The sequence below is a fragment of the Entelurus aequoreus genome, linkage group LG08, assembly GCF_033978785.1.
Source record: "Entelurus aequoreus isolate RoL-2023_Sb linkage group LG08, RoL_Eaeq_v1.1, whole genome shotgun sequence".
NCBI classification, from domain to species: Eukaryota; Metazoa; Chordata; class Actinopteri; order Syngnathiformes; family Syngnathidae; genus Entelurus; species Entelurus aequoreus.
In genome coordinates, this window is record NC_084738.1 from 68145704 (window position 1) to 68173594 (window position 27891).

The following is a 27891-nucleotide window of genomic DNA, read 5'->3' on the forward strand; positions in this document are numbered from 1 at the left end:
GTAATTAATTTATCTAAATGGATGAAATAGTGGAATTTACCATTGAGCATTATTAAAATTGTGTCAGTTCAGTTTTACACATTAATTCATTAAATTAAATAATATTAAATACAAATACAAATACATTTTCTCCCAAAGTTATTTGGAAGGAACAATGCATGTTAATATTAATTTATCCTCATAGTGCATTAAATGTAAACATTTGATATTAAAGAGAATAATTTCACATATGTAGTCTGTCTAAAGATGAAATATAAAGTAAAAATAAATAAACATAGTGCATTGAAATGTAAAGACTTGATATTAAAGAGTATAATTTACATATGTAGTCAGTCTAAGGATGAAATATAAAGAATTATGTTGTTTTTTTTTTCGTTTTTTTTACATTTATTTGACTAAACGTGATGTTGAAAAAAAACTGCAAATAAAAAGCAAACATGAATAATGTTAAATAAATAGTTGTAATTGTGGTTATTAGAGTGAAGGTAATCAACATACTAGGGGGCGTGGTCACTCGCTCGGTTTAACCCTCCTCTCTCTCTCTCACCCTCTCTCTTGTCAACGTGTTGAAGATTAGCTGCCAGCGTCTCTCTTCTTTCCCGGCAAACAAGTTGAAAGTTCTCGGAAGCAACAAAGCAACCGTAAGTGCGACTGAAAGACAGCAGGAAGCATGTTTGTTTGTCTTTAAAGGTGTCATGGCCGCTGGCTGCAGGTGTGTGACTGACAGCTGGCTAGCTAGCTAGCACACACGTCTTTTGTCTGCTTCTCAAACACTTTACCCTTTCAAAAGTCCACTTTAAAAGCATCCACGTCGCCTCAAAACGGAGCCGAACAAGAAATAAAGAGTGCGTCTCGTCGTGGCTCCTCCAAGTGCTGCTGTAATGATCGGCAAACTGCATTAAAGTGGCTTTAAACAGCCGATCGCTTAGTAAATGATTGCAGTTCTGTTTGGCAAAGTGCACGGAGGTCAGAGTTCACCTTTTCTTCAAACCTGCTGACTCAGGTGCAAAGTTACCTGCAGATATCCACACTATAGATATTCTACAGCAGTTACCTGCACACTATAGATATTCTACAGCAGTTGCCTGCACACTATAGATATTCTACAGCAGTTACCTGCACACTATAGAATAGTTACCTGCAAATATCTACAGTATAGATATTCTACAGCAGTTACCTGCACACTATAGATATTCTACAGCAGTTACCTGCACAGTATAGAATAGTTACCTGCAAATATCTACAGTATAGATATTCTACAGCAGTTACCTGCACACTATAGATATTCTACAGCAGTTACCTGCACATTATAGAATAGTTACCTGCAAATATCTACAGTATAGATATTCTACTGCAGTTACCTGCACAGTATAGATATTCTACAGCAGTTACCTGCACACTATAGATATTCTACAGCAGTTACCTGCACAGTATATATATTGTACTGCAGTTACCTGCACAGTATAGAGCAGGGGTCACCAACCTTTTTGAAACCAAGAGCTACTTCTTGGGTACTGATTAATGCGAAGGGCTACCAGTTTGATACACACTTAAATAAATTGCCAGAAATAGCCAATTTGCTCAATTGACCTTTAACTCTATGTTATTATTAATAATTAATGATATTTACACTTAATTGAACGGTTTAAAAGAGGAGAAAACACGAAAAAAATGACAATTAAATTTTGAAACATAGTTTATCTTCAATTTCGACTCTTTAAAATTCAAAATTCAACCGAAAAAAAGAAGAGAAAAACTAGCTAATTCGAATATTTTTGAAAAAATTAAAAAAATAATTTATTGAACATCATTAGTAATTTTTCCTGATTAAGATTAATTTTAGAATTTTGATGACATGTTTTAAATAGGTTAAAACCCAATCTACACTTTGTTAGAATATATAACAAATTGGACCAAGCTATATTTCTAACAAAGACAAATCATTATTTCTTCTAGATTTTCCAGAACAAAAATTTTAAAAGAAATTCAAAAGACTTTGAAATAAGATTTAAATTTGATTCTACAGATTTTCTAGATTTGCCAGAATCATGTTTTTGAATTTTAATCATAATAAGTTTGAAGAAATATTTCACAAATATTCTTCGTCGAAAAAACAAATTAAAATTTATTTATTATTCTTTACAATAAAATAAAAAAATGTACTTGAACATTGATTTAAATTGTCAGGAAAGAAGAGGAAGGAATTTAAAAGGTAAAAAGGTATATGTGTTTAAAAATCCTAAAATCATTTTTAAGGTTGTATTTTTTTCTCTAAAATTGTCTTTCTGAAAGTTATAAGAAGCAAAGTAAAAAAAAAAAAGAATTTATTTAAACAAGTGAAGACCAAGTCTTTAAAATATTTTCTTGGATTTTCAAATTCTATTTGAGTTTTGTCTCTCTTAGAATTAAAAATGTCGGGCAAAGCGAGACCAGCTTGCTAGTAAATAAATAAAATTAAAAAAATAGAGGCAGCTCACTGGTAAGTGCTGCTATTTGAGCTATTTTTAGAACAGGCCAACGGGCTACTCATCTGGTCCTTACGGGCTACCTGGTGCCCGCGGGCACCGCGTTGGTGACCCCTGGTATAGATACTATACTGCAGTTACCTGCACAGTATAGATATTCTACTGCAGTTACCTGCAAATATCTACAGTATAGAATAGTTACCTGCAAATATCTACAGTATAGAATAGTTACATGCTAACGTAAACATTCTAACGTTAGCATGCTTACATATGACAAGATATACTTTTAAGATGGTGCCAAGTATCAAATGCCATGATTTTTAGGTTTAAGCGAATAACATTTGCGAAAATGCTGGCATAAAACGTTAGCATCATAACATATGAAAAGTTATCATACTTCTAAGATTGTGCCAAGTATCAAATGCCATGATTTTTAGGTTTAAGCAAATAACATTTGCGAAAATGCTAGCATAAAACGTTAACATGCTAACGTTAGCCTGCTTAAATATGACAAGATATCATACTTTTAAGATGGTGCCAAGTAGGGCTGAACGATTTCAGGAAAAAATCTGATCACGATTTTTCTGACAGAAATTGCGATTTCGATTTTGACTCACGATTTCTTTTCAAATCAAGCTTCAGTAACAGTAACAGATTTAAAACATGACAAAAAATGATATACCATGAAAACATTAAATGCTATGTAATGCAAGGATGAATACTAAAAGGTAAGAATTGCTTCAAACATGTATTTATTAAGAAACATGCATGTACATTCTCCAAAGTTCTTGACCAACAGCAGTTATTAAAACTAAAGAACTAAAACCAGTACAAAAACCTTAATTATGTTAAGATAAATAAAAAAGTTTAAGTTAAATAAAATACAAAACAATTCCAACACAAAAAGCAATGCTTAATATATAATAAGAAAAACAAAATTCAACAACTTCAATAAAGGAAAAAAAGGATCCTGACCTTATGTAAACAGTCTTATACTCAAGTAGGTAGGTCAGTCTTTTATGGCTCAAGAGAGCTAGCCTATCAACATCTATAGCAGCAATTCAAGTACTTTATTCAACCCTGGAAGAAACCTGAACAATATTTTAAAGTGAAATTGAAAAGTAATGGTAATAAAGAAAATACTATTACAAAAACAAAATGACCCAACCTCTGCCCTTCTGAAAAATATGTCAGACATTAAAATAGGTGGGTCATTCATTTACCGCTTAGCAGCACCCAAATATTGCACATCTATTCTGTTAACAATAGAACATGGCAAAAAAACTGGCAAACGACGCTGTAATTGTGGTATGTTTGCTACAATGGGCTGAATCGCTCGGGGTTGACTTTTCACCGGACTTTTTGGTCATACATTCGTCGTGTAACTGCCGGTGGTGATTTTTCAAGTGCCGGAATAAATTAGTCGTGTTGCCTTGGGATGTGGCGACTTTGGCCCGACAAGTTTTACAAAGTACCTGTTTCTGATGCACATCTGAAGTTTCGAAACCGAAGTAGTCCCAAATGACAGACGTGCTGCTCTTCTTCTGTATTAAAACTAAATCCTCCTCCACTTCTGACCCGGCGGCAGCAGCCATTTCCTCCAGGACGTTTGTTTCTTCACCAAAGTTGTTAGTGGGCGTGTACGCGGTAGCCTCGTCAATGGCCGCCTCTGATTGGTTAGCGTGACGGCATGCCCTGCTCACAAGTAGTTTACCACTTCTGATTGGTGAGTTTGACAAGGCATGAGAGTAGCACGAGCAGGCTGCATATACACAACAGACATGTCAGCCAGGAGAGCTAAATAACGTTCGTCTAAAACCGAAGCCTTCACGATCTCAAGATTGAGACTTCTGAAATCGCAATTTCGATCTGAAAACGATAAATCGTTCAGCCCTAGTGCCAAGTATCAAATGCCATGATTTTTAGGTTTAAGCGAATAACATTTGCGAAAATGCTAGCATAAAATGTTAGCATCATAAAGTTAGCATGTTTACATATGAAACGTTATCATACTTCGAGGATGGTGCCAAGTATCAAATGCCATGATTTTTAGGTTTAAACGAATACAATTTGTAAAATTGCTAGCATGAAACGTTAACATGCTAACGTAAACATTCTAACGTTAGCATGCTTACATGTGACAAGATATCATACTTTTAAGATGGTGCCAGGTATCAAATGCCATGGTTTTTAGGTTTAAACGTATACAATTTGCAAAAATTCGAGCATAAATCGTTAGCATGTTAACGTTAGCATGTTTACATATGAAACGTTATCATACTTCTAGGATGGTGTCAAGTATCTAAAGTAGGGCTGTCAAATGATTTATTTGAATTTTGAATTAGGTATTACTAAAAATGCAAGCATTAAATGTTAGCATACTAATATTAGCATGACGTAACGTAGAAAAAGTTAGCATACTTCTAAAATGGTGGCAAGTATCAAAGACCATGATTTTTAATTTTTAAACAAATACAATTTGCATAAATGCTCGCGTAAATCGTTAGCTTGCTAACATTAGCATGATAACATGGAAGAAAGCGGCATACTTTTAGGTTTAAACAAATACAATTTGCAAAAACTGATAGCATAAAATGTTAGCATGCTAATGTAAGCATGAATACATAGAAAGGAGTTAGCATACTTCTAAGGTATCAAAATCCATGATTTTTTAGATTCAAATGAATACAATTAGCTAAAATACTGGCACGCTAACATTTTATGCTAGCATTTTTGCAAATGTTATTTGTTTGAAGCTAAAAATGAAATGATTAATACAAGATATTATATTATTAGCAGATGTTCAGCACTAATATATTTACAATCAAAAGGTTTGTGTGTGTTAATAAATGTTCATTGTTCGATAGTGAAATGTTATTTTTTAATATAACGTTTGAAGTAAATGTGTTATGTTGCGCCCTACAAAGTGGTTATACTGTAAGTAATATACATATTACACACCAGCTGCGTGGTTGTAACATTCGTCTTACTTGTACTTTTCACTACCCAATTTGGAGGTGTTGAAGTCGCCATGTGAAATCGCTAATGCTAATAATAGCCTGTCTATGGCAGATCCAATGTAAATTAGCCCCAAGCTAGCGCTAGCGTAGCCTGTCTGCGTCTGCTCTCAGTGCTGCCTGACTGATTGTTAACGCGAGCCGGTGTTAAGTCTGCAACCAGAAGTATCCAAAATATGGCACCGTTTAAATTTAATTGATACTTGCTAGTGAAGTCGGAATATGGTACTTTGAAAGCATTTTGTTATGAAGGTGTCTGTTACTACATTATTATTATTATTATTATTCTGTTACTACGTTATACAATTACTTGCAGTGTGTATATTGTACATGTTGTTATGAAGGTGTCTGTTACTACATTATATATATACTTAGTGTGTATATTGTACATATTACATATTGTTATGAAGGTGTCTGTTACTACGTTATACATTTACTTGCAGTGTGTATATTGTACATGTTGTTTTGAAGGTGTCTGTTACTACATTATATATATATATATATACTTGTGTATATTGTACATATTACATATCGTTATGAAGGTGTCTGTTACTACAATATATATATACTTGCAGTGTGTATATTGTACATGTTATGAAGGTGTCTGTTACTACATTATATATATATATATATATACTTAGTGTGTATATTGTACATATTACATATTGTTATGAAGGTGTCTGTTACTACATTATATATATACTTGCAGTGTGTATATTGTACATATTACATATTGTTATGAAGGTGTCTGTTACTACATTACATATATACTTGCAGTGTGTATATTGTACATTTTACATTTTGTTATGAAGGTGTCTATTACTACATTATAATATACTTGCAGTGTGTATATTGTACATATTACATATTATTATGAAGGTGTCTGTTACTACATGATATATATACTTACAGTGTGTATATTGTACATATTACATATTGTTATGAAGGTGTCTGTTACTACATGATGTATATAGTTACAGTGTGTATATTGTACATATTACATATTGTTATGAAGGTGTCTGTTACTACATTATATATATACTTGCAGTGTGTATATTGTACATATTACATATTGTTATGAAGGTGTCTGTTACTACATGATATATATAGTTACAGTGTGTATATTGTTATGAAGGTGTCTGTTACTACATTATATATATATACTTACAGTGTGTATATTGTACATATTACATATTGTGATGAAGGTGTCTGTTACTACATGACATGATATATATAGTTACAGTGTGTATATTGTTATGAAGGTGTCTATTACTACATGATATATATACTTGCAGTGTGTATATTGTTATGAAGGTGTCTGTTACTACATGATATATATAGTTACAGTGTGGATATTGTTATGAAGGTGTCTGTTACTACATGATATATATAGTTACAGTGTGTATATTGTTATGAAGGTGTCTGTTACTACATCATATATATATACTTACAGTGTGTATATTGTACATATTACATATTGTGATGAAGGTGTCTGTTACTACATGACATGATATATATAGTTACAGTGTGTATATTGTTATGAAGGTGTCTATTACTACATGATATATATATACTTGCAGTGTGTATATTGTTATGAAGGTGTCTGTTACTACATGATATATATAGTTACAGTGTGTATATTGTTATGAAGGTGTCTGTCACTAAAAGTTCCCCTTCAAATGTTGCCATATGGTGTAAAATGGCTAACGTTATGCTTTGATGTATGCTAAGTTAGCATGCGGAGTTAGCATGTGACACCCAAACATGTTCCTTTGCATCCTTCCAAGGGGCCATGGCCTTCCTCGGGCGTGCGGTTGAGCGCCTGGCGTCAGCAGCAGCAGTGTCAGCACGCCGCCCGCTCGCCGCCCGGCCGTGGCGTGTCAGTTGTGTGAGCTACAGCTCTGAGCTGAGCAGTGAGAAGAGCGTCCCTTACGAGAAGACACTGAAGCAGGACCCTGGCAGTGTGTCGGGGCCCACTAGACCCTTACCTAGGTAGGTGGCCATCATCCCCAGTCCTCCACTAGACCCTTACCCGGGTAGGTGGGCATCATCCCCAGTCCTCCACTAGACCCTTACCTAGGTAGGTGGCCATCATCCCCAGTCCTCCACTAGACCCTTACCCAGGTAGGTGGTCATCATCCCCAGTCCTCCACTAGACCCTTACCCAGGTAGGTGGCCATCATCCCCAGTCCTCCACTAGACCCTTACCCAGGTAGGTGGCCATCATCCCCAGTCCTCCACTAGACCCTTACCCAGGTAGGTGGCCATCATCCCCAGTCCTCCACTAGACCCTTACCCAGGTAGGTGGCCATCATCCCCAGTCCTCCACTAGACCCTTACCCAGGTAGGTGGTCATCATCCCCAGTCCTCCACTAGACCCTTACCCAGGTAGGTGGGCATCATCCCCAGTCCTCCACTAGACCCTTACCCAGGTAGGTGGGCATCATCCCCAGTCCTCCACTAGACCCTTACTCCGGTAGGTGGCCATCACCCCCAGTCCTCCACTAGACCCTTACCCAGGTAGGTGGGCATCATCCCCAGTCTTCCACTAGACCCTTACCCAGGTAGGTGGCCATCACCCCCAGTCCTCCACTAGACCCTTACCCAGGTAGGTGGGCATCATTCCCAGTCCTCCACTAGACCCTTACCCAGGTAGGTGGGCATCATCCCCAGTCCTCCACTACACCCTTGCCCAGGTAGGTGGCCATCATCCCCAGTCCTCCACTAGACCCTTACCCCGGTAGGTGGGCATCATCCCCAGTCCTCCACTAGACCCTTACCCAGGTAGGTGGCCATCATCCCCAGTCCTCCACTAGACCCTTACCCAGGTAGGTGGGCATCATCCCCAGTCCTCCACTAGACCCTTACCCAGGTAGGTGGGCATCATCCCCAGTCCTCCACTAGACCCTTACCCAGGTAGGTGGCCATCATCCCCAGTCCTCCACTAGACCCTTACCCAGGTAGGTGGTCATCATCCCCAGTCCTCCACTAGACCCTTACCCAGGTAGGTGGCCATCATCCCCAGTCCTCCACTAGACCCTTACCCAGGTAGGTGGCCATCATCCCCAGTCCTCCACTAGACCCTTACCCCGGTAGGTGGGCATCATCCCCAGTCCTCCACTAGACCCTTACCCAGGTAGGTGGGCATCATCCCCAGTCCTCCACTAGACCCTTACCCAGGTAGGTGGGCATCATCCCCAGTCCTCCACTAGACCCTTACCCAGGTAGGTGGCCATCATCCCCAGTCCTCCACTAGACCCTTACCCAGGTAGGTGGCCATCATCCCCAGTCCTCCACTAGACCCTTACCCAGGTAGGTGGCCATCATCCCCAGTCCTCCACTAGACCCTTACCCAGGTAGGTGGCCATCATCCCCAGTCCTCCACTAGACCCTTACCCAGGTAGGTGGGCATCATCCCCAGTCCTCCACTAGACCCTTACTCCGGTAGGTGGCCATCACCCCCAGTCCTCCACTAGACCCTTACCCAGGTAGGTGGGCATCATCCCCAGTCTTCCACTAGACCCTTACCCAGGTAGGTGGCCATCACCCCCAGTCCTCCACTAGACCCTTACCCAGGTAGGTGGGCATCATCCCCAGTCTTCCACTAGACCCTTACCCAGGTAGGTGGGCATCATCCCCAGTCCTCCACTAGACCCTTACCCAGGTAGGTGGGCATCATCCCCAGTCCTCCTGAAGTGTGCTGAAGACTAGTGTGGCCCCCAGGAGTGCCCACGTGGTGGTGATCGGAGGAGGCAGCCTGGGCTGTCAGACCCTCTACCACCTCGCCAAGATGGGCCTGACCAACGTGGTCCTGCTGGAGAGAGACCGTCTGACCGCTGGGACCACCTGGCACACTGCAGGTACTGCATGCTAATTGTATTTGTTTAAAGCTGAATATCATGGCCATCTTAGAACTATGTTAGCTTATCCTATGGAAGCATGCTAATGTAAACATGCTAATGCTTCAAGCTGGCAAATTGTATTTGTTTAAAGCTAAAACTCATCTTAGAAGTCAGGATTACTATTGCAACAACACATCATCAGCCAGGTAAACTGTCTAAACTTAGCACTTTTAGTTAGCATGCTAATGTTTTATGCTCGTATTTAGCTAATGTTGTCTAAAAATCATGGATTTTGATATTGTACTTGACTTGAAGTACGCTAACTTTTTCTGTTAGCATGCTAACATTTTATGCTGGTATTTTAGCTAATTCCATTAATTTGAATCTACAAATATTGTACTTGCCGCCATCTTGGAAGTATGCTATTTTTGCTATCATCATGCTAACGTGGTATGCTAGCATTTTTGTAAATGTTATTCGTTTCAACCTAAAAATAAAGGCCCCATAATGCCATCTTTGAAGTATGCTAACTTTTTTTCTATATTATCAGGCTACCATTAGCATGCTAACGAGTTATGCTAGCACTTTGCAAATTTCATTCATTTAAACCTAAAAATTGTGGCTTTTGCGTATTTTAGCTAATTTTATGCTTTTGAAACCAAAAATCCTGGATCTGAATACTGTACTAGGTGCCGTCTTAGAAGGACACTGACTTTTCTATGTTAGCATGCTAACGCTTTATGCTAGCATTTGAGCTAATTCTTGCAAGTATGCTAAGTATAAGGAGCTAACCTTGGGCCACAGCACAGAGAGGGAATGTTCTATCATGTGTGAGCTGCTATCTCGCAGGCCTCCTATGGCAGCTGCGTCCCAGCGACGTGGAGGTGGAGCTCCTGGCCCACACCAGGAAGGTGGTGAGCCAAGACCTGGAGGAGGAGACGGGCCTCCACACGGGCTGGATCCAGAACGGAGGACTGTTCATCGCCTCCAACAAGCAGAGACTGGACGAGTACAAGCGCCTCATGTCGGTAAGGAGCAGCACTAGTCAACCTTCCTAAATGTCTCATTCACTCTTCACAATTACAAATAAATACATTTCATTCATGTCAAATCTTTTTTTTTATTTCAAAATGTCATTGTTTTTTTAACAATGCCATTATTTCTTTCATGCCAGCACTTCATGAGTTTATTTGACGTCAGTAGGCGGGGCTACCTTCAAACATATCTGCTGCGCTAATAACCTTTTTCATTGACTTATAGCAGCAACATGGAGCATCTGTACATCATGGAATACCACAACAATACAACCTAAATCGAAATAACAAGCCCTCAATTATTCATATAAATGTGAGCAAATGTGGTGGGTCAAAAGTATACATACAGCAATGTTAATATTTGCTTCCTTGGCAAGTTTACCTGCAATAAGGCGCTTTTGGTAGCCATCCACAAGCTTCTGCTTGACCACTTGACCACTACATTGCTGCAGTTCGGCTAAATGTGTTGGACTTGTTTCTTCAGCATTGTCCACACCTTTAAGTCAGGACTTTGGGAAGGCCGTTCTAAAACCTTCATTCTAGCCTGATTTAGCCATTCCTTTACCACTTTTGAGGTCATTGTCCTGTTGGAACACCCAACAAGACCCAACCTCCGGGCTGATGATTTTAGCTTGTCCTGAAGAACTTGGAGCTAATCCTCCTTTTTCATTGTCCCATTTAAAGCAGCAGTTCCATTGGCAGCAAAACAGGCCCAGAGCATAATACTACCACCATCATGCTTGATGGTAGGAATGGTGTTCCTGGGATTAAAGGCCTCACCTTTTCTCCTCCAAACATATTGCTGGGTATTGTGGCTCCATTTTAGTTTCATCTGACCACAGAACTTTCCTCCAGAAGGTCTTATCTTTGTCCATGTGATGTCAGATGAAAGAAAAATGGATCTGTTTGTCCACAATACCCAGCAATATGTTTGGAGGAGAAAAGGTAAGGCCTTTAATCCCAGGAATGCGTGCGTGCTCGGGTCTGAAGTCCTCTTGTCTGGGACTGGTTAGGTGTCACTAGAGGCTCTTCTTCCATGTTGTTGTTGATAAACTCTTCCCTCTCCTAGCTGGGCAAAGTCTACGGCATCCAGTCCCACGTGCTGTCACCCGCCCAGACCAAGGACCTCTACCCTCTGATGAACGTGGATGACCTCTACGGGACCCTCTACGTGCCCAAAGATGGCACCATGGACCCGGCGGGCACCTGCACCACCCTGAGCAGAGCAGCTTCTGCCAGGGGGGCCACGGTCAGTCTACCATAGGACATGCACCCCCACCGTAGGGCTGGGCCATACAATGATATCTACAAAGCTTTAAAAACACACTTTGTATCGTCTCCTATTTTTACCTGTCAAAACAAAATGTCTTTTTAGGAGAAAACACGTTTGAGTTGTCATGAGACTACTTTTGGACTGTCGGAGAAAAAAATGGCCGTTTGTGCTTGGTGGAAACTTCCTATTTCTACCATTTTATTTTTATTTATTTATTATTTATTTTTACCAGAAAAAAACTTGGAAGTCAAAACAAAACACATTTTTAGGACCAACAAAAACTTTTTGCTTTGAAATTGCAGATATGGCAAAAGAAAAAAAATTACTGTATGTATGTATATATATTTATATAGAGTATATATACACACATATGTATATATACTGTATGTGGTATGTGTGTATATATATATATATATATATATATATATATATATATATATATATATATATATATATATATATATATATATATATATATATATATGTATATATATATATGTATGTATGTGTATATATATATATATATATATATATATATATATATATATATATATATATATATATATATATATATATATATATACATATATGTGTGTATGTGTATATATATATATATATGTATGTGTGTATGTGTATATATATATATATATATATATATATGTATGTGTGTATGTGTGTGTGTGTGTATGTATGTATGTATGTGTGTATGTATGTATGTGTGTATATATATATATACATACACATATATATATATATATGTATATATATATATATATATATATATATATATATATATATATATATATATATATATATATATATATATATACATACACATATATATATATATATATATATATATATATACACTACCGTTCAAAAGTTTGGGGTCACCCAAACCATTTTGTGGAATATCCTTCATTTCTAAGAACAAGAATAGACTGTCGAGTTTCAGATGAAAGTTCTCTTTTTCTGGCCATTTTGAGCGTTTAATTGACCCCACAAATGTGATGCTCCAGAAACTCAATCTGCTCAAAGGAAGGTCAGTTTTGTAGCTTCTGTAATGATAAACTGTTTTCAGATGTGTGAACATGATTGCACAAGGGTTTTCTAATCATCAATTAGCCTTCTGAGCCAATGAGCAAACAAATTGTACCATTAGAACACTGGAGTGATAGTAGCTGGAAATGGGCCTCTATACACCTATGTAGATATTGCACCAAAAACCAGACATTTGCAGCTAGAATAGTCATTTACCACATTAGCAATGTATAGAGTGTATTTCTTTAAAGTTAAGACTAGTTAAAGTTATCTTCATTGAAAAGTACAGTGCTTTTCCTTCAAAAATAAGGACATTTTAATGTGACCCCAAACTTTTGAACGGTAGTGTATATATATATATATATATATATATATATATATATATATATATATATATATATAACTCTACTGCTATATACTACCAAGTTGGTTAAACATGTATTACACAAGGACAAGTGTGTCCAATTTGAAAACCATCTTTGCACGGGAACGGAGACGCAGCTAATTGTAATTGATGTGTGTACCTGATGTGTGTAATTGATGTGTGTACCTGTGTGAGCCAGGTGATAGAGAACTGCCCTGTGACCGGCATTCAAGTGCGGGCGGACCACATGGGGGTGAAGAGGGTGAAGGCAGTGGAGACCCCGCACGGCACCATAGAGACCCCCTGTGTGGTCAACTGTGCAGGTACGTCTTGTCATTTCTATGCGTGGTCAACTGTGCAGGTACGTCTTGTCATTTCTATGCGTGGTCAACTGTGCAGGTACGTCTTGTCATTTCTATGCGTGGTCAACTGTGCAGGTACGTCTTGTTATTTCTATGCGTGGTCAACTGTGCAGGTACGTCTTGTCATTTCTATGCGTGGTCAACTGTGCAGGTACGTCTTGTCATTTCTATGCGTGGTCAACTGTGCAGGTACGTCTTGTCATTTCTATGCGTGGTCAACTGTGCAGGTACGTCTTGTTATTTCTATGCGTGGTCAACTGTGCAGGTACGTCTTGTCATTTCTATTCCCATACATGTCACAGTCACTCCAGTCTGCATCTAACTGAGGATGTTGTAACTCATTCATTATGGAGCTTCATTTCTCTCTTTTCTTTCTACACGCTGCATTTCAAAACACTACATTTGACAAAAAGGAAGTTTTTCTCCCAAATTTGTTTTCAATGAAACTGTCTGTGAAAATTTGATGTAAAAAAAAAAATCGCAGTTCAAAAAATTCATACACCAAAAATTCAGTGTCAAAAAAGAAATAAGCGCTATGCCTCATATCCGGTCCAACTACTAAAATGGTCTTACATTACGATCAGTTATTGTAATGTAGTCTGTGATATTTCTACCAAAATAAATGATTCACGGCAGATAGAAATAAAGTGCAAATGATTTCATAAAATATTGTAGTTGATAGTCTGCAACGAAAGAATGTTTAGTCTTGGACTTGCTACTGCGATTGCAACTTAGTGTCATACTTGCAAATGAGACTCAGAAATGTGAGAAGAAGACAACTGGAGCACTCATTTTTAAATGCTGCAATAAAAAACAAAGATTATTTATTAACACACATGGAAATACAGAAAATTGGTAGCCATCCCTCGTCAGCGATATTATACACAAAAACACCAAAGATCTGTTTCCACACTACTTCACTAGGAGTGAAAATAACTTGTTGTTTTTTTTAATCCAAATGACTTTTTGTGTCATCGGGATTTTTTAAATTTAGCATTATAGATCAGTTTATCTTCAAATGTAACTCTGAATTGTGTAGTTGGGTTTGCATATTATCTATCCCATTTTTAAGTTCCACAAATCCAATATTGGTACTCTTCAGACATCCAGTGGTCAAAAGTAGAAAGTTACAAAAAAATTAAAATAGAAAGTTATTTTCAGCTAATAGCATAACTTCAGATAATAATTTTTGCTTAGATTTCCACTTTTTGTAGTGTAGGAACTAATAATAATAATAATAATAATAAAGTTTTTGCCTGAAATAAAGCTGAAAAAAAAAAAGTGCCACGCTCGGTCGCCCCCTAATGGATGTGTTCCTCACATGTAAACAGCTATTTGACATTGTGAAAGTGTGACCTGAATGGCCACAGGTGAGTGCTCAGGTAAATGATGTACATCCTGACACCTTCTGTACGTAGCTGGGCCAGAAAAAGCAACATTTTCCCACCAATTAGAAGACATTGGACATGTTACCTGCTTAGTTGATTTGGTTCTTCACTGCTTTTCTGTGGCGTCATGTCAAATATTCATGGCGTCGCGTCTACTTCTTGGGTACTGATTAATGCGAAGGGCTACCAGTTTGATACGCACTTAAATGAATTGCCAGAAATAGCCAATTTGCTCAATTTACCTTTAACTCTATGTTAGTATTAATAATTAATGATATTTACACTTAATTGAACGGTTTAAAAGAGGAGAAAACACGAAAAAAATGACAATTAAATTTTGAAACATAGTTTATCTTCAATTTCGACTCTTTGACATTCAAAATTCAACCGAAAAAAAGAAGAGAAAAACTTAAAAAAAGAATTTATGGAACATCATTAGTAATTTTTTCCTGATTAAGATTAATTTTAGAATTTTGATGACATGTTTTAAATAGGTTAAAATCCAATCTACACTTTGTTAGAATATATAACAAATTGGACCAAGCTATATTTCTAACAAAGACAAATCATTATTTCTTCTAGATTTTCCAGAACAAAAATTTTAAAAGAAATTCAAAAGACTTTGAAATAAGATTTAAATTTGATTCTACAGATTTTCTAGATTTGCCAGAATAATTTTTTTGAATTTTAATCATAATAAGTTTCAAGAAATATTTCACAAATATTCTTCGTCGAAAAAACAGAAGCTAAAATGAAGAATTAAATAAAAAAAATTATTTATTATTCTTTACAATAATAATTAAAAAAAAAGTACTTGAACATTGATTTAAATTGTCAGGAAAGAAGAGGAAGGAATTTAAAAGGTAAAAAGGTATATGTGTTTAAAAATCCTAAAATCATTTTTAGGGTTGTATTTTTTCTCTAAAATTGTCTTTCTGAAAGTTATAAGAAGCAAAGTAAAAGAATTAATGAATTTATTTAAACAAGTGAAGACCAAGTCTTTAAAATATTTTCTTGGATTTTCAAATTCTATTTGAGTTTTGTCTCTCTTAGAATTAAAAATGTCGGGCAAAGCGAGACCAGCTTGCTAGTAAATAAATAACATTTAAAAAATAGAGGAAGCTCACTGGTAAGTGCTGCTATTTGAGCTATTTTTAGAACAGGCCAGCGGGCTACTCATCTGGTCCTTACGGGCTACCTGGTGCCCGCGGGCACCGCGTTGGTGACCCCTGGGTTAGTGCGTCTGCACCACAATACGAAGGTCCTGGGTTCGATCCTGCGCTTGGGATCTTTCTGTGTGGAGTTTGCATGTTCTCCCCGTGACTGCGTGGGGTTCTACTCCGGCTTCCTCCCACCTCCAAAGACATGCACCTGGGGATAGGCCCCTCCCACCTCCAAAGACATGCACCTGGGGATAGGCCCCTCCCACCTCCAAAGACATGCACCTGGGGATAGGTCGATTGGCAACACTAAATGGTCCCTAGTGTGTGAATGTTGTCTGTCTATCTGTGTTGGCCCTGTGATGCGGTGGCGACTTGTCCAGGGTGTACACCGCCTTCTACCCGTATGCAGCTGAGATAGGCTCCAGCGACCCCGAACGGGACCATCGGTAGAAAATGGATGGATGGATGGATGGATGGACGGACGTCTAAGAATCGCCTCAATTTGCCCTTTTTGTTAGCTTCAATTGCATTGATGTCCATTCCATTTGTCCCTGTGCAGGCGTGTGGGCCACCAAACTGGGGGACATGGCCGGCGTGAAGGTGCCCCTGGTCGCCATGCACCACGCCTACGTGGTGACCGAGAGAATCCAAGGCATTCAGGTCAGTCGCCATGATTCTATTCTGTTATGCTCCTTTCTTTCAAGACAACCTTATGCTTTTAAAGTAGTGGTAGTGTGGAAAAACAAGCTATTATCATATATATCCCATTCATGACACCTAAAGACTTCCAAAGATACCAGATAAATAGATGTGATAAAAAGGAGTATCAATCTCACAGAGATTCCTCAGCCATTTTGAGAGGTAATGAGCATGTGACCCGTGACGTAGAGGAGGAACCACAGATCCCTTCCCCATCGACATCAATGCTAATCAATCAGACTTTGCGAGAGACAATGATTACCCTGTGAAAATGATGATCCAGGACATTATATTTTTGAGCCCGAACACAAAGAGGATGAACAAAACGTTTTAGAAGCCGAGTGCTAAACGGATGTATTGTGACAATATAGCATTGCTAGGTGCTAAACATACAAACTAACCATAATAAAACAAAGACTTACTGTCATATTTCCTCTCTCGCTGGAATGCCGACCGACGGGACGCTCACATAATTCTTTTAGATGAAGAATCAATTGCAATCCTCACAAAGGGTTAAAAAAAAAAAAAGTTGCCGCAACTAGCATCTTTTTGTGTCTTTTTCACCATCTTTGGGGATGTGAAAGTGTAGCAGCTGGTACTTATAATAACAATATCACTCATATTTGCTTCATTTTAGGTCATGACATGTAAATGGTGTATTGTTGGTGAATGTTTTTAGAGAGTATAATGACACCTGAACAGTTTTTTCCCCTCGGCCATCAGGCAAATGAACAATAACTCCTAACAGTAGCTCCTTCAATTCCTTGAATCCCTTCTAAGTCTATCTGATAGCTCAGTCACAGCTCTTTTTATACCAAGTATGTGTTATATGTGTTTTATGTCGCACGTTTGCACCAAGAAAAATTCCTAGTTTGTGAACCCGTTCTCAAACAATGGCAATAAAACCATTCTGATTCTGATTCTCATTCTGATTCTGATATTTATTTACCATTTACAATGCATAATAAAATAAAAACATGTCTTACATAAGGATTGTGAATGATAAACAGCACATCTCTTCACAATGTTTGCATATTTCCAGTATGACTGCTCTAATAATATGGTCAGAGTGCAGAAGTGTTACTACACTGACATGCAATCTATGGAAATTACCAAAGGTATTCAGGGTGGAATTATTTAAAATGGCCGACTGAGTTTGTGACATTTTTGACGGTATTTTCACGTATTTTGCGGATTGTAAACACAATTGGATATTGTTTAATGCAGGGGTGCATGTCTGTCCTTACTAAGTCACAATGTCCTGCAGGGGGCACTGTGGTCATCTACCAGACCACATGTCTGTCCTTACTAAGTCACAATGTCCAGCAGGGGGCACTGTGGTCATCTACTGTCCTTACTAAGTCACAATGTCCAGCAGGGGGCACTGTGGTCATCTACCAGACCACATGTCTGTCCTTACTAAGTCACAATGTCCAGCAGGGGGCACTGTGGTCATCTACTGTCCTTACTAAGTCACAATGTCCAGCAGGGGGCACTGCGGTCATCTACCAGACCACATGTCTGTCCTTACCAAGTCACAATGGCCAGCAGGGGGCACTGTGGTCATCTACCAGACCACATGTCTGGCTGAGCATGTGTCATTGCACCAGGCTTTGTGTGTGTGAGCGTGTGTGTGTGTGTGCGCGTGTGCGTGCGTGCGTGTGTGTGTGTGTGTGTGTGTGTGTGTGTGTGTGTGTGTGCGCCCAGCCAGTGGTCACATGTGGAACATCTCTCTCTCCCCCTCCCCCGAGGCCTGGTGCTTTTCACTTGTCTCTGTTATGTAGTGTGAGAGCAGCATTACACACACACACACACACACACACACACATTCCTTCCTTCCAATGACCGCTTGGAGGCGACTCAAACGTGAGGATGCATTATTCCTTTAGTCCCGACTAGAGTGGACAACAATGAGTTTTGTTCATTATTAAGTACTTATAGTAACAGATTAGTATTACATCATTATACTTACACATACAATAAAAGGTGACATGTAAACTAGTATTGAATAATTATAGTTACATATTAGTAATAAATAGTTATACTTGTATATTACTTACACTTACAAAGTCTCCAAGGCAGAAGCGTTTTAGAACGTATTCAGTAACAAACGTGTCCGCATCATTCAATTTACTACGTCATGAGCTTAACTTTATAAATTGTTAAAAAGAGCATATAAAGCTGATTATAATGTATAATATAATATGTTGGTGTTTTACATAGCTAGCATTCTTCACTTCATCAAACCTTGTTTAACATGATACAAGTTTGTTTGATCCCTGCTGATATCGTTTCACTTCATCAAACCTTGTTCAACATGATACAAGTTTGTATGATCCCTGCTGATATCGTACGGGATGAGTCATTTCATGTATCTTTTGCAGAACATGCCCAATGTGAGGGACCATGATGCATCAGTGTATCTACGTCTCCAAGGCGACGCCCTCTCCGTGGGAGGTTACGAACACAACCCGATCTTCTGGGACGAGGTAAACGGTCGCGTGCATAGTAAGTCAGCATGCTAACATTAGCATGCTAACTTTTTTGGCCAGTTTTTAGCCGAACTTCTCAGAGTGATATGACTTGGTACTTGACACATGCTAACTGTTAGCATGCTAACATTTTTAGCCAATTTTACAGCTGAGCGTCTCAGTCATAGACCTTGGTACTTGACACATGCTAACATTAGCATTCTAGTATCCTAAGAGTAGCCTGCTCACTTTTGTTAGCCAATTTTGCAGTCGAACACCTGAGAGTCATATCAATCAGTACTTGAGTAACTGTTAGCATGCTAACGTTAGCATTCCAGCATACTAAGATTTTGCAGCCGAACACCTGAGAGTCATATAACTTAACATATAACTCGACACATGCTAACATGTTTACCCCATGAACACCTCAAAGTCAAATAAGTTGGTACTTGACACATGCTAACTGTCAGCATGTTAATGTTAGTACTGTAGCATATTAACATTAGCATGCTAACTACAGCCGAACACCTGAGAGTCATATAACTTGGTACTTGGCACATGCTAACCCTTAGCCTTCTAGCATACCAACATTAGCATGCTAACTTTGTTAGCTAATTTTGCAACCAAACACCTGAGAGTCATATAACTTGATACTAGACACAGGCTAACTGTGAACATGCTAACATTAGCATTCTAGCATATTAACATTAGCGAGCTCACTTTTTTTTTGCCAATTTTGCAGCCGAAGGCCTCAGACTTGTATAACTTGTTATTTGACACATGCTAACTGTTAGCATGCTGACATTTTTAGCCAATATTGCAGCCGAACGCCTGAAGGTCATATAACTTGGTACTTGATATATGCTAATGTTAGCATTCTAGCCTACTAACAAATAGCATTTTAGCCAATTTTGCAGCCAAACACTTTTATTTGTAAAAAAAATATATAAATGTTTACAATAAAACTGAGCTGCCAGTTTTTAATTGCAAAATCTACAGCTTGTTCTCCTACAGTGTATGTAAACAAATGTATAATAATCAAATGCATAGGCAGTTGAGTACATGTATTTGCATACATCAGTTACTTTTTTGTTTTAATTTAATGAAAGAAAAAAAAACGTGTACCGTATTTTCCGGACTATAAGGCGCACTTAAAATCCTTTTTTTTACCTCAAAACTCGACAGTGCGCCTTATAACCCGGTGCGCATAATGTAAGGGATAATTCTGGTTGAACTTACTCACCTCGAAGCTATTTTATTTGGTACATGGTGTAATGATAAGTGTGACCAGTAGATGGCAGTCACACATAAGAGATACGTGTAGACTGCAGTATAATGGCAGTCACATAAGAGATACATGTAGACTGCAATATGATGGCAGTCACACACAAGAGATACGTGTAGACTGCAATATGATGGCAGTCACACATAAGCGATACATGTAGACTGCAATATGATGGCAGTCACACATAAGAGATACATGTAGACTGCAATATGATGGCAGTCACACATAAGAGATACATGTAGACTGCAATATGATGGCAGTCACACATAAGAGATACGTGTAGACTGCAATGTGATGGCAGTCACACATAAGAGATACGTGTAGACTGCAATATGATGGCAGTCACACATAAGAGATACGTGTGGACTGCAATATGACGGCAGTCACACACAAGAGATACGTGTAGACTGCAATATGATGGCAGTCACACATAAGAGATACGTGTAGACTGCAATATGATGGCAGTCACACATAAGAGATACGTGTAGACTGCAATATGATGGCAGTCACACATAAGAGATACGTGTAGACTGCAATATGATGGCAGTCACACATAAGAGATACGTGCAGACTGCAATATGATGGCAGTCACACATAAGAGATATATGTAGACTGCAATATGATGGCAGTCACACATAAGAGATACGTGTAGACTGCAATATGACGGCAGTCACACATAAGAGATACGTGTAGACTGCAATATGATGGCAGTCACACATAAGAGATACGTGTAGACTGCAATATGATGGCAGTCATACACAAGAGATACATGTAGACTGCAATATGATGGCAGTCACACATAAGAGATACATGTAGACTGCAATATGATGGCAGTCACACATAAGAGATACGTGTAGACTGCAATATGATGGCAGTCACACATAAGAGATACGTGTAGACTGCAATATGATGGCAGTCACACATAAGAGATACGTGTAGACTGCAATATGACGGCAGTCACACATAAGAGATACGTGTAGACTGCAATATGACGGCAGTCACACATAAGAGATACGTGTAGACTGCAATATGACGGCAGTCACACACAAGAGATACGTGTAGACTGCAATGTGACGGCAGTCACACACAAGAGATACGTATAGACTGCAATATGATGGCAGTCACACATAAGAGATACGTGTAGACTGCAATGTGATGGCAGTCACACATAAGAGATACGTGTAGACTGCAATATGATGGCAGTCACACATAAGAGATACGTGTAGACTGCAATATGATGGCAGTCACACATAAGAGATACATGTAGACTGCAATATGATGGCAGTCACACATAAGAGATACGTGTAGACTGCAATATGATGGCAGTCACACATAAGAGATACGTGTAGACTGCAATATGATGGCAGTCACACATAAGAGATACATGTAGACTGCAATATGATGGCAGTCACACATAAGAGATACGTGTAGATTGCAATATGATGGCAGTCACACATAAGAGATACATGTAAACTGCAATATGATGGCAGTCACACATAAGAGATACGTGTAGACTGCAATATGATGGCAGTCACACATAAGAGATACATGTAGACTGCAATATGATGGCAGTCACACATAAGAGATACGTGTAGACTGCAATATGATGGCAGTCACACATAAGAGATACATGTAGACTGCAATATGATGGCAGTCACACATAAGAGATACGTGTGGACTGCAATGTGATGGCAGTCACACATAAGAGATACGTGTAGACTGCAATATGATGGCAGTCACACATAAGAGATACGTGTAGACTGCAATATGATGGCAGTCACACATAAGAGATACGTGCAGACTGCAATATGATGGCAGTCACACATAAGAGATACATGTAGACTGCAATATGATGGCAGTCACACATAAGAGATACGTGTAGACTGCAATATGACGGCAGTCACACATAAGAGATACGTGTAGACTGCAATATGACGGCAGTCACACAAGAGATACGTGTAGACTGCAATATGATGGCAGTCACACATAAGAAATACGTGTAGACTGCAATATGATGGCAGTCACACACAAGAGATACATGTAGACTGCAATATGATGGCAGTCACACATAAGAGATACGTGTAGACTGCAATATGATGGCAGTCACACATAAGAGATACATGTAGACTGCAATATGATGGCAGTCACACATAAGAGATACGTGTAGACTGCAATATGATGGCAGTCACACATAAGAGATACGTGTAGACTGCAATATGATGGCAGTCACACATAAGAGATACGTGTAGACTGCAATATGATGGCAGTCACACATAAGAGATACATGTAGACTGCAATATGATGGCAGTCACACATAAGAGATACGTGTAGACTGCAATATGACGGCAGTCACACATAAGAGATACATGTAGACTGCAATATGATGGCAGTCACACATAAGAGATACATGTAGACTGCAATATGATGGCAGTCACACATAAGAGATACGTGTAGACTGCAATATGATGGCAGTCACACATAAGAGATACGTGTAGACTGCAATATGATGGCAGTCACACATAAGAGATACGTGTAGACTGCAATATGATGGCAGTTACACATAAGAGATACATGTAGACTGCAATATGATGGCAGTCACACAAGGGATACGTGTAGACTGCAATATGATGGCAGTCACACATAAGAGATATGTGTAGACTGCAATATGATGGCAGTCACACATAAGAGATACGTGTAGACTGCAATATGATGGCAGTCACACATAAGAGATACGTGTAGACTGCAATATGACGGCAGTCACACATAAGAGATACGTGTAGACTGCAATATGATGGCAGTCACACATAAGAGATATGTGTAGACTGCAATATGATGGCAGTCACACACAAGAGATACATGTAGACTGCAATATGATGGCAGTCACACATAAGAGATACATGTAGACTGCAATATGATGGCAGTCACACATAAGAGATACGTGTAGACTGCAATATGATGGCAGTCACACATAAGAGATACATGTAGACTGCAATATGATGGCAGTCACACATAAGAGATATGTGTAGACTGCAACATGACTCAAGTAAACAACACCAACATTTTATATGTTCCATTGAAAATATAGAACATTACACACGGCGTTCAAAAATCCATGAAAATGTTTGAGTAGGACTTTGGTAAGCTATGAAGCCACACCACTTGATGGATTGTACTGTGCTTCAACATAGGAGTATTATTATGCTGTGTGTATAAGGTTAGACACATTATCTGCTGTTTTGTTTCACAATATTATACAAAAGCAACTTTTCTTACCTTCTGGTACCTGCTGATCTGTATTTGGGATCTGCATAAGTCCTGAAAAAATTGTGCGCGTCCGCCTTTGTAGTCCGTAGTTGATAAACTTCTTCTTTTTCTCTATCTTCTTATGTGACATTCATCCTCCACTGTTGCCATTTCTAATATAAAGTAGTGTAAAGTTCTTACTTATATCTGTCAGTAAACTCACCATGAAAGTACTAAAACATACCGGTGTAGTGGCTTTACATTATTCACCCAAGGAACTTTAGTTATTAGAGAGTTCCGGTCACGGGACACATTTCGGGCGTTGTTGTTGCACTAGTGAGCCACAACACACAGTGTGTACAAAGACATGGACTGTCCATCATACAGACTTTTACAAAACTAGTATCAGTATTTAGTCTTGTGTAGGTGACAATAACACACAGTGTGTACAAAGACATGGACTGTCCATCATACAGACTTTTACAAAACTAGTATCAGTATTTAGTCTTGTGTAGGTGACAACAACACACAGTGTGTACAAAAACATGGACTGTCCATCATACAGACTTTTACAAAACTAGTATCAGTATTTAGTCTTGTGTAGGTGACAACAACACACAGTGTGTACAAAGACATGGACTGTCCATCATACAGACTTTTACAAAACTAGTATCAGTATTTAGTCTTGTGTAGGTGACAACAACACACAGTGTGTACAAAGACATGGACTGTCCATCATACAGACTTTTACAAAACTAGTATCAGTATTTAGTCTTGTGTAGGTGACAACAACACACAGTGTGTACAAAGACATGGACTGTCCAACGTTACAGACTTTTACAAAACTAGTATCAGTATTTAGTCTTGTGTAGGTGACAACAACACACAGTGTGTACAAAGACATGGACTGTCCATCATACAGACTTTTACAAAACTAGTATCTGTATTTAGTCTTGTGTAGGTGACAACAACACACAGTGTGTACAAAGACATGGACTGTCCAACATACAGACTTTTACAAAACTAGTATCAGTATTTAGTCTTGTGTAGGTGACAACAACACACAGTGTGTACAAAGACATGGACTATCCATCATACAGACTTTTACAAAACTAGTATCAGTATTTAGTCTTGTGTAGGTGACAACAACACACAGTGTGTACAAAGACATGGACTATCCATCATACAGACTTTTACAAAACTAGTATCAGTATTTAGTCTTGTGTAGGTGACAACAACACACAGTGTGTACAAAGACATGGACTGTCCATCATACAGACTTTTACAAAACTAGTATCAGTATTTAGTCTTGTGTAGGTGACAACAACACACAGTGTGTACAAAGACATGGACTGTCCATCATACAGACTCTTGGCACTTTAGTTGTAAATCCACAATCCTGTTACTGAGTAACCATGACAACATAACCCACTTTCACGAGACAAAAGACTTCATTACTTTTGGATAAGAGTTTCCTGATCTTACATTGATACTGGCTATCGGTGCAATATCAGCATCGACTTGCATGTAGAAGGTGTGATATCATGTGCGATACAAGCAGTCCTGCAGCGTGGTTACTCGTGTGTGATATCATGTGCGATACAAGCAGTCTTGCAGCGTGGTTACTCGTGTGCGATATCATGTCCGATGTCAGCAGTATCGGCCAATACTCAATGTACTTGGACACCTGTGCTTCATTTGTAGTAAAAGTAAAGTGCTGTACACTGACTACTCTAAAGAGGGATGCCAGGTCCAGATTAGTGATGAGGAGCAGACTCACATGTGTGAGGAGGTCAGGAACTAAGAACTCTGAATGTGAGGTCACATGATGAAGATTCAGGAACTAAGAAGTCTGAATGTGAGGTCACATGATGAAGATTCAGGAACTAAGAAGTCTGAATGTGAGGTCACATGATGAAGATTCAGGAACTAAGAAGTCTGAATGTGAGGTCACATGATGAAGATTCAGGAACTAAGAAGTCTGAATGTGAGGTCACATGATGAAGATTCAGGAACTAAGAAGTCTGAATGTGAGGTCACATGATGAAGATTCAGGAACTAAGAAGTCTGAATGTGAGGTCACATAATGAAGATTCAGGAACTAAGAAGTCTGAATGTGAGGTCACATGATGAAGATTCAGGAACTAAGAAGTCTGAATGTGAGGTCACATGATGAAGATTCAGGAACTAAGAAGTCTGAATGTGAGGTCACATGATGAAGATTCAGGAACTAAGAAGTCTGAATGTGAGGTCACATAATGAAGATTCAGGAACTAAGAAGTCTGAATGTGAGGTCACATGATGAAGATTCAGGAACTAAGAAGTCTGAATGTGAGGTCACATGATGAAGATTCAGGAACTAAGAAGTCTGAATGTGAGGTCACATGATGAAGATTCAGGAACTAAGAAGTCTGAATGTGAAGTCACATGATGAAGATTCAGGAACTAAGAAGTCTGAATGTGAGGTCACATGATGAAGATTCAGGAACTAAGAAGTCTGAATGTGAGGTCACATGTGTGAGGAGGTCAGGAACTAAGAAGTCTGAATGTGAGGTCACATGATGAAGATTCAGGAACTAAGAAGTCTGAATGTGAGGTCACATGATGTCCTTCTTTGGCAGGTTTCTGATAAGTTTGCCTTCAGCCTGTTCGACTTGGACTGGGACGTTTTCACGCAGCACATCGAGGGCGCCATCAACAGAGTTCCGGTTCTGGAGCAGACCGGGATCAAATCCACGGTCTGTGGACCAGGTACGTGCAGTTGGTTTGGGAAAAGGTAGCGTTTGATTGGTGGTGCTGTGCCAGGAGGAGGTTATGGAATCATGTTTGTTACTTAGCGGACTGTTTATTTACATACCTTCATTCTTTACAAACAGTGTATGTAACAGGGCAGTAAAACGGATGATCAAACAAAACAGAAGTCATGGTCATGGACCCACTAGCTGCGCTAGCTAGCTCTCTAATCAGCTAAACAGACTCAATAACTCCACGCTGACGTTTTGCTGAATTTACTGAGGAATTAGTGAAAGTGAAACAATCCAAAAAGAATGTTATTGTAAGTTAATAATACTAACACACACACTCGTCAACGTGTTAGCATAGTAGCTAATGCTAACGATGCTAGCTTAATTACATTAAGATAGCAGGTAGAAATATGCATGCAAACACTCCTACAGACATCACACATGGAATTGTTTTAGTTATATTGTAAAACTTACAATACGAGTAGAAACGCTATGGACGGCCAGAGGACTGAGGGAGACTTCTACTTCCGGTTGAAAACACTGAATGGAAGGACACTGCACAAACAATAACACGGGCCGGCGTGTCTCGGTTGGCAGCAACTTGAGGGTTCCAGGTTCGATCCCCGTTTGCGCCATCCTCATCTCTGCCGTTGTGTCCTTGGGCAAGGCACTCCACCCGCCTGCTCCCAGTGCCAGCCACACTGGTTTAAATGTAGCTTGGAGATGTAGACAATGGGTCCCACTATGCAAAGCGCTTTGAGTCTCTAGAGAAAAGTCCTATATAAATATAATTCACTTCATTTAATTTAAAAAGCAAACAACTAATTGCATAAAAATCCATATATTAGCTTCACCGTTTTATAAACCGCAGGGGTCAAAGCGTAGGAAAAAAGTAGCGGTTTGTAGTCTGGAATTTACGGTACAATTTGGTGCTGATCCGGATTTTGGTCTGGATTCAGGACCCTCTTGTAGTTACTTGTCTGTGTTTTGTCCCCAGAATCCTTCACAGCGGACCACAAGCCTCTGATGGGAGAGGCTCCTGAGGTCCGAGGTTTCTTCTTGGGATGTGGATTCAACAGTGCCGGTAAGTTCTGCACCACCACAACCATTTCTTACCACTTGATGAGTGGTAGACTAAGTTAATGATGAGTAATAGACTAAGTTAATGATGAGTGGTAGAGTAAGTTGAGTGGTAGAGTAAGTTGAGTGGTAGAGTGAGTTGATGATGAGTGGTATGGTGAGTTGATGATGAATGGTAGAGTGAGTTGATGATGAGTGGTAGAGTGAGTTGATGATGAGTGGTAGAGTGAGTTGATGATGAATGGTAGAGTGAGTTGATGATGAATGGTAGAGTGAGTTGATGATGAATGGTATGGTGAGTTGATGATGAGTGGTAGAGTAAGTTGATGATGAGTGGTAGAGTGAGTTGATGATGAGTGGTAGAGTGAGTTGATGATGAGTGGTAGAGTGAGTTGATGATGAGTGGTAGAGTGAGTGGAT

At 39.0% G+C, this 27891-nt stretch overlaps 1 protein-coding gene across 1 annotated transcript in view; it reads left to right on the forward strand.

Annotated features, from left to right (window-relative positions):
- The first annotated feature begins 508 nt into the window (after window positions 1-508).
- sardh (sarcosine dehydrogenase) overlaps window positions 509-27891 on the forward strand; it is a 97123-nt gene continuing 69740 nt past the window's right edge. Inside the window, exons 1-10 of the mRNA XM_062057160.1 lie at window positions 509-641; window positions 7270-7474; window positions 9206-9342; window positions 10174-10352; window positions 11428-11607; window positions 13236-13359; window positions 16509-16609; window positions 19033-19137; window positions 26269-26398; window positions 27389-27475. Of these exons, the coding sequence (XP_061913144.1) occupies window positions 7275-7474; window positions 9206-9342; window positions 10174-10352; window positions 11428-11607; window positions 13236-13359; window positions 16509-16609; window positions 19033-19137; window positions 26269-26398; window positions 27389-27475 (1243 nt within the window). The 5' untranslated portion in view covers window positions 509-641; window positions 7270-7274. The remainder of the gene's footprint in view (window positions 642-7269; window positions 7475-9205; window positions 9343-10173; window positions 10353-11427; window positions 11608-13235; window positions 13360-16508; window positions 16610-19032; window positions 19138-26268; window positions 26399-27388; window positions 27476-27891) is intronic.